At 43.3% G+C, this 8,641-nt stretch overlaps 1 protein-coding gene across 1 annotated transcript; it reads right to left on the bottom strand.

Annotated features, from left to right (window-relative positions):
• Positions 1-3,447: 3,447 nt before the first annotated feature.
• BAALC (brain and acute leukemia, cytoplasmic) lies at positions 3,448-8,209 on the bottom strand. Its single transcript, XM_010082315.1, has 3 exons — positions 8,149-8,209; positions 6,554-6,723; positions 3,448-3,552 (listed from the first exon to the last, which is right to left on the bottom strand). Exons 1-3 carry the CDS (start codon positions 8,207-8,209, stop codon positions 3,448-3,450), a joined length of 336 nt encoding a protein of 111 aa, XP_010080617.1.
• Between the last annotated feature and the right edge of the window lie 432 nt (positions 8,210-8,641).

The raw sequence follows: 8,641 nt of genomic DNA, 5'->3' as shown, positions 1-8,641 counted from the left end.
ATTTGATTGACAATAAATTAAATTAATTTTTCCAAAGTCGAGTCTGTTTTGCCCATGACGGTAACTGGTGAATGATCTCCCTGTCCTTATCTTGACCCACAAGCCTTTCATTGTATTTTCTCTCCCCTGTCCAGCTGAGGAGGGGAGTGACAGAGTGACTTTGGTGGGCACCTGGCATCCAGCCGGGGTCAACCCACCACGAAGTATATACACACCAGAGGAAAATCCTATGTGCTGTGTTGGAATTGGGGAAACATGAGCAAGTAAGTTTGTTTCTGTTTAAAACCTGAACTCAGGTAAATCAGAAAAACTCAACTGATGTTGGCCAATCACTTCAGAAGAAAGTGTGTTGTTTCATTGCAGCTTTAGAAATCCTCCTGTGTGGCCAAGGGATGTTGAACAAATTAAGTGGCATAATATCTTTTGGGGGAAAATCACATTTCAAGAATCCTGTCATACAAGAAAACAGAGAAGTCCGCATGTCCTTTATCTAAAACTGTCTTCTGACGTGGTTATTTTATTTCTTGTATTTGAGCCATTTATATTTGAAAGATGCTACTCGAAGAACTGACCCTGTAAATGAGACTCCTCACTCCTAGGAAGGCCACCTAGAGTGATGTCCAGATGATTCCTTGAGCTTGCTTCTTCCACTAGAACCAGCACAGGACTCTATTTTTAGTACTTTAAATTGTCTTAAGCAGTATAGACTAGATTCTGTCACCACTAATTATGCAGAGTGGTATATTGCTTCATTTAAAAATGGATTGTTTTTACTGGTGGTTTTCTCTAGTAGAAGGAAAGTAAAGCAAACGTTAAGTATAAGCTTATCTGTATACATAGGCAGGATCCACATCTCTGCAACACGCTCTTACTGAAGCTCATGCATCAAGAACTAAGAAGCCACCTAAGCCACCATGTCATTTCTTTTCAGTCACCACCTAATGACTAAGAACAGTAACGTGTTACATGAGAAGAGTTTATAAATTTGCTTGTAACTAGACATGGTTTGTAACACAGAAGTTGCATCCAGGCTTTGAATGCCCTAAATTTGAGTTTCAGGATAGAAACAGGTTTGTGGGATCTTGAAGTACCTCGGGAAAGTTATCATGAGCAGACAGAGGAGTCACCCAGGTCAGCCAGCCTTCAGGACTCCGCAGCTGCCACCCTGACGGGGCATTTGGTCAACATAAGCGAGTTCTCTAGTATTGCCTGGATTGTTACGTACCAAGGCCATCTCCTGCTAACCATCCTGTCACACCTCACGCTCTGAATATGAGACTCAAAACCTGCCTCCCTGCTGAGTGCTTACACGCAGGCAGGGCTGTTTCTCGCACCAGTGAGCTGTGCAGCATTGCAGGCTTTCTTCTGGTGTGGGACCTAGGCCATCAGATGCACCTGCACAGCACATCATTACAAAATGATGTCTTAGCTAGTAAATAATCTCATAGCTAGGACTCCTTTGCTCTTTTATCTGCTCACACTAACGTGGTATCCATCCAAGACAACTATCTGTGGAACAGTTTCTTACACAATGAACCTTCCTTTTTGTCTTCCTTCAAAATCTCCTCTATCCTTAGACACACCAGCATCGTTAGTTGCTTTCCTATATCATATGGGTTTACACTGCTTTCTCTCTGCTGGTAAATCCTTTGAAACAGAAATGGCTCCAAGCCTGGCACAGACCTGAAAGGGTTCATTTCTGCCCTACACAGATAGTGCAGGATGCTGAATGCATGCTTTCAGTTAGGGTGGTGCACCAGCAATGGCTATCCATTTCTAAATGAATATTGCTGAGCTGCTGCAGCCACTGTTTATTGTTACAGTGAGTCAAGTCCCTTCCTGTCCTATAACGTTGCCATCAAGTTGGCAGAGAGCCACAGGCTTGAAGGACACGCGCAGACTGCTGTAGCCTTACCCGTACAACACTATTTTCAATATGTTTCAGTTTTTCTACGGAAATGAGCAGCTCAAGATGACTTGCCAGATAACACACTGACCTGCAGAAATCTTAATACAAGCTCTCTGCTCCTTTTTAGGACATTTAAAAAAAAATATTTCTTGTATGTGTGCTGCTGTATGCAAAAATCCCGCACTGACTCTGGATTTCAGCTCGCCTTTTTGTCGGAATAATTAATAAACAATTCCCCATTGCACAGACTTGTTGTACTCCAAGAAAAGTATTCAGTACTCACACACCTAGCAGCAAGTTATTAAAATTGTCCTAATATGGAATAAATTAGGATTGAGTCCCACAATTTTATTTACTTATGTGTAAAAAGGACTTCTTGCAGTTCATACATGGATTTTCTTCCCAATGCCATCTGTTTGTTACGAACAACTTCTGCATAGTCATTTTAAATGGCCCTCTAAGGATACTCATATATGTCTGATGGGGAGGCAAATAAATTTACCTCTTTTATCCTCACAGTCATACCAGCTCACAGAGAATATGTATTATTACTTCTATATTGAAATAACATGTTGAATTAATCCCTGGTTTTTACTGCACTGCACATTTATATACCTTTTAGCTGCATATTTCTGATAAATATGGAGTACTGGGATACCAGGATGATTACAATGCAATTAAATAAGTTCTGCATGGCAAATCAACTATATCTGATCAAATAAACTTAATTTTTTGGAGTTGTCATTGGAAGATGGTTTTAAGAATTGGGGTTATTTTCGTGTAATTTTAATTATAATTTTTTTCCAAGTCAGTCTGGCCTCAACATAATTAAAGAGGCATGTGTAAATTAACCCAGCAGCCAGAACCCTACCTGCTAGCTAAGGCTAGGAACTTCAAGTAAGGTTGATCAATACGAAAGTTACTGTTTTTAAGATCTAAATTCTGTCAATACAGAAAATAATTTAAACCTAAGTACTTAAAAGGGTAGTATATAAAAAGGCCACTAGATGACTTAACTACATTTAACTGATAGATATAGTTTAAAAGAGATTTAGAGGAAGCCACCTGTGCGTCTCTTTCTGAGATCTCTGGGTTTGAGTTTTGTGAAAGTGAGACTTCAAATGAACTCCGTGGGTTTGCATGTCCACACTCAAAACCCCTTACTACTGAAAATGAAGATTCATTTGTTCATTTCCTGTTTTAAATTGCAACCAACTGTCCCTCTCATCATTCAGCCTCATCCTAATAGCAATGCAGAACAGAACACACGCAAGGAGAGAACGTGAGACTTAGTAAAAACCAAATGGCACAAATTTTGGTGTACGTCCGCGCAGTGCCACTGCTTTAGACAAATACCACCTGAACATCCTGCAGTCTCTGCAGCTGCTTTCTACACGACACGTTTCTGAAGGCACTCAGCAGCAGCTGCCTGCTGTGTTCAACATGGAACATCTGGGATCTTCGTATCTTCAGCAACCGGTGACACTGAAAGTGCAGCGAAGCATTGCTAGGTCCATCCTCACTTGCACTTTGCTTCGTTAGTTGACACAATTCTTTGTTTTCCTTCTGTCACTTTGTCTGATGCTTTTTGTAACATTAATGGTGACTTCTTTCGCAGACGTTTTCTGTGTGTTCCGTTTGCTCTGTGAAAGTTTTAAACAGTACAGTGAGTTCTACCCTGACAGCACAGAGACTCATTGGCAATTGCCTCCCACTTTATGAAAACAGTTCTACTTAATAACCAGAATGCCTCCAGCAGTCTTCACACAGCCCTGTGGTGTGGAACAACTGTCATTCAGCGTGGATGCAAGCTTGTGTAACTGCTACAGAGGCTGTGGGTGTCAGAGGACTTTGGATCAACTGTCCTGCCTATCATCATCATCTCTGCACGTGTATATTCTAAAAGCAGAGAAAATAAATCTGGTTTCAGTCCAGAAGTGGGAATTAGAGGTTCCTTTTTTGATGTCACTGGGATTTACGCGTGACTAGCCTGGGACAGAATTTTCTCTACTTTATTTTGTTTCTTAAGTGGAAATATGTTTTCAAAATAACAGTTCTGCCTGCATATAAGACCCGAGTCCAAGATACACCTGTCAGAGCTTCATCAGATTATCTCCAAATATTCAAAAAAGTCAGCCTGAGGCATGCAAGTGCATCCCTAATTTAAATTTATCCACTTCCATCTCCTAGCCTTTCTGCTTGTTGCCATAAGCAACGCAGTGCACTGCACAGTAAAGCGGATAGGTCTAGCAGGGGACACTCAGAAACGGGCTGAGAGACACGGAGCTGAGTTAGGTGGGTTTGATCATTGCCTCCCCAGTGTTTCATGAGACAATTTGCAAGTGTAAAGAATGCCAAGTAAATTAGGCATCATTTACACAGTAACAATACCAGGTGGAATAGTGGCTGGTAAACTTCTGCTGGCAGGAGTGGAAGGTACATGTTTATCTGACGGCAAAAACTGGGCACCCCATCTGCCGGAGTGCATTACTGGGCACTTCTGCAGCCTGGGTGCACCTGCTCCTTTGCTGTTGACTCCCGTTGACTCCCCCAATGCTCCTGTTCACACAAGGACTCTCCAAGGTCTACACATACCATGAAAGTGAAACCAGGTTATTGTCAGCCCGTGACATCATCTGGGTACCGCCTTTGCTTTTGGGGTGCTTGACCACTATATTGCGTTCAGTGGCGTTAGGACCTTTCAGCAGCAGCATATTTTACTTCCAGGTTGTTTTGACATGACCCTCATGAGAGGATACTAAAATTTTCCAGACACAGCCTGTGTCAAACCCTTTCCCTCTCAGCACCACTAACTACCCTGTCATGATGGCAGGGTTAAGGCAGTAGGATGCTTTAGAGCTTGATGCCTGAGAAAAGGGGAAAAACAGAGCTTCAGAATGGCAAACCAAAGCTGGAGCCTAACAGAGATACTGCACCTTCACTGCAGGAAAATACATTTATTTTTCGACTGTAAGTTCAGATGAATCACCTTCCTTTCTTAGACACCTGCATTAGACGCACAGAATAATGTCAAAGTCCTACTTATCATCAGAAATTTTCTTAGCACTGGGTTGCAATGGTACAGGTACAGATTACTGAATGTATCTCAGCTTGAAAAAGGCAAGAGGACACCTTCAAAGCCACAGGGCCTCAGGGCAGGAACCCACATGCCATTGAGTAGTCCCATTGCAGCCAACACTCACATTATTACTATGCTGTGGGAATTTGCCCACACTTCCTAGCAAGTCCAAATACACAAGTAATTTTTCAGTCACTTACAAAATTAGGCAAACAATCGCCTCCAACCATATGTCAGGTATACCCTATAATTCTCAGGTGTGGCCAAGTCTTTTTCAAATTGGATTAACTGGTTATGTTCAGCCATATCCAACCTGACAAATTCCTTTTTCTCTGTGGGCTAGTGGCTGTGACAGGCATTTATGCTTTTCATTTACAGCAAACCCGTTGCTCTAGATGTCATGCTGCTACAGAACGTGCCCCTATACACCTGGGGCTGCAGTGTCTTGTGGAAGGATACGGCAGGATCCATGCCACCAGGGAATCATAGAATCATGAAGGTTGGAAAAGACCTCAAGGATCATCAAGTCAAACCATCAACCCACACCACCCAACCCACTAACCCATGTCCCTCAGCACCACATCTACACGTTTCTTGACCCCCTCCAGGGATGGTGACTCCACCACTTCCCAATCTTTCTGTACTACAGCACTACAGAAGAGAATAACAGTGAAGGTATCAAATAAATGTACCAACGTGTTGTTTGTTAGCAAATGCAGGGTGAAGTTCAATCCAAATTCCCTTTTCCATTTGCTCAGCCCCCCTGGGTTTCAATTTGCCTCTCTCAAGGATGTGATCCTACGAGGTTACAGTTTCTTACAGAGTGGCTGTTCCACCACACACCGTGCTCAGAGGTCTTCCCATCTGAGAAACCGAGGAAGCAGGAAACCAACCGTAGGGTTTGTATTCCTTTAATCTGCAGAGCTCAGCAGCCGCTACACAAACAGGGCAGTGGGTGGAAACCCAGGAGAGACAGGCAGGTAGGCAGCTCGAACAGGAGGAGTTTGGGCTTTGGTTTAGCCCCAAAGCCTCGGGTGTTCGTACATTGCTGTTACACTGAGTGATCCTTCTGCAAAGTACAGGTGATGTGGAGACTGGGGGAGGATCTGATCCAAAGCCTACTGAAGTTACTGAAAAGACTCCCATTGACTTTTCCAGGCTTTGTATCCAGCCTCGAATGAACCAGAGTTTGTGCAGTGCACATAATTGAAGAAAAGCAGCAATTAAGGAAAACCACATTCCCTTTCAAATAATTAATTTAAACAATTTGCACAATACATGCCACAGGTGGGCTGAGAAAAAAAATAAGCCTAGGGTTTTTTGCTGTAACAAGTGTTTGTGTTACTCCGATTGCCAAATAAAAGATCAATTCTGGGGCCATTCGGGCACGAGGCATTGGCAGAAGCGCTAGGGTCAGTCCTGCTGTGGCTGTGGTGCAGCCGTTCTCTCCTAACCCAAGGCATTAAGTACAGTTTGACTGCAGTGAGGAAGATGATTGTCACAAAAATAAGTTTGACCTGGTTGAAGGTAATGCTGAGCATCAGGGAACACAATGGTACTCTTACCTCTGCTGCTCTGAAGCCGTTCTGTCTCTGTGTTGTAGCTCCCGCGCCGTGGCCCGTGGGGTTCGCACACTGAGGACCACCATTGTTCCTCTTCTCGGTGTTCAGCGTTCCAGCTGCGGCTGAGGCTGTAGTTACACCTGTCTGAGCTGATTTTCCATCCTCCAGAACACCTAGTAGGGACACACAAAACTGGTGATCGATACTGAGGAGCAGCTCATAACGGCAGCTCTGGCTTCCCTCTGTATCTCCACTTTTTTGCGACAGCGCAAGTCATGGGAGGTGCTGTACGGCACTACAGTGAGAGCAGTCTACCTGCTTTTGCCCCCTTTATCCGCACACTTTCCATTGTTTGCTCTTCCTCCTGTAGCCCACTGCTCTTTGAAACACTGGCTCAGAAAACATGGAAAACCTCTTCCTGAGTGCAGCATGCGTCAGTAGCATTTGGCCACCTGCAGATCTTTACTGGCTTCTCCACACACATTCAGCTGCTTGCGTGGCCAAGGGTTTAACTAAGGACCCAAAGGGGCTCCCCTTAAATCTGTCTCAGTGCTGGTAAATGAAGGGGTTAGATGTGAGTGAGACAGATGAGATTGATGTGGATGGAGAGGTTGCCCTATTTATGGCCTTGAAATTTTTTTTTTAATCAGAAGTTGAGAGAAGAAATTCAGGAGAAATATATTTCATACTGTTTTGACTGTCAGTAAGAAAATAAATTATTAATTTGCTTCCTGCTCTAGCTGTGTGGATAAGGCATGCATTGTACAACATGATATTAGCCAGCCTAAAACAATTGTTTCATTGTACTGCATTAACAAAAATCACTTGTCATTTATGGTGAGCGCAGAGCACTAAGCATCTGGTTGCAACACTGGGTCTCAAATCCAAACACAAAAAGCAAGTGGGATGTATGAGTATAGCTCTCAATTTTACTTTTTGGCAAAGCTCATTTACAACAAGCTTTATGCTCAAACAGAAAAGAACCCCATATTTACTAACTGATAATGCAGGCATCAAAACTGGAGGAAGAAGCAAGGATCCACAGACACTAAGGGCAAAAGAAATACGAGGAAAACTAATGGCAATTCATTGCTACTCGAAGTGTGCATTGTGTCATCAAAACCTCCTGCCGTGAATCCGATGGGAAGTCAAGCACAGCACTGAGGGCATTAAAAAGGAAGATAAGTCCTGAATTCTTTGCCAGAAATCTGTAAGAAAAGCTGCTCTATCAGTGCTAACATCAGTTGCAAAGGCAAACGACTGAAACTAATAAAGCTTCAACTGAATATTCAAAGTCTTGATATTGAAAATATTTAAAGCTGTGTGAGACTTCCGAAGTCTGAATACAAACTGGTCACTGCATTTCCCTGAGCAGTCAGAAGATGGTGTTAGAGTTTTCCCAAGACTCTTTAACTTGTGGTGGTGGTCACTAAGAATAGTGCTGAATCATCTGCTTTTTGATAGGGAAACACTGGAGTTGGAACTTGAAAATATTACATTAGAGCTTATTTTAAAAACCCTAAAAAATACTTTGGTCTTCGGAAGCTGCCTTTTCTGCTAGATATAAAAACTAATGTTTCTCTCCCATCTAAACCTACGGGCAACTTCCCATATGACAAGAGTTAAACCTCGCCTCTCCTGCACCTCCTGCAAGTCCATACCTACCTGTGGTTTTGCTCTTATCCCTTCCTACCGCTCCACGGTGCGAGATGAGAGGCAGAAAGATGACTGGGTGCAGAACAGTGAGTGGCACAGACTGATTCAATAGACAAAACCCCTCGTCAGGAAGGGAGATGGAGAGGCATTAGCCATGGGTGAGTCAGGACTCACGCCGCAGCCTACTCCTGCGCCTCGCAGTGGAGCTGTGAGAACGAGCTTGAGCACCGCTTAGAACAGGCAAAATGCTCTAGGCGTTATGTACTAATTCCATTAATTGAATCTCGGGCATTTCAAGCATATACAAATGACGAGTTTTTCCTTCTGCGGAGTCATCCTACTAAACTGCTTTCCACCATGTGTCCCTTTGGCCACCTGGCCTCTAAGTAAGCTGTCTGGAGAAGGAGCTGTCAGCTGAAGAGCTGCTTTGTTCAA

Source organism: Pterocles gutturalis, unplaced genomic scaffold (assembly GCF_000699245.1).
Source record: "Pterocles gutturalis isolate BGI_N339 unplaced genomic scaffold, ASM69924v1 scaffold25121, whole genome shotgun sequence".
Classification (NCBI taxonomy): domain Eukaryota; kingdom Metazoa; phylum Chordata; class Aves; order Pterocliformes; family Pteroclidae; genus Pterocles; species Pterocles gutturalis.
This window is presented reverse-complemented; position numbering and strand designations above follow the sequence as displayed.

Excerpts from the sequence above, each read along its gene's own strand:
- BAALC (XM_010082315.1), bottom strand. The coding sequence starts at position 8,209 with ATGGACTTGCAGGAGGTGCAGGAGAGGCGAGGTTTAACTCTTGTCATA. Across the intron at positions 6,724-8,148 it reads TGTCATATGGGAAGTTGCCC|GTGTTCTGGAGGATGGAAAA; the intron begins GTAGGTTTAGAT and ends TGTCCCTACTAG. Across the intron at positions 3,553-6,553 it reads ACGGCTTCAGAGCAGCAGAG|AGCAAACGGAACACACAGAA; the intron begins GTAAGAGTACCA and ends AAACTTTCACAG.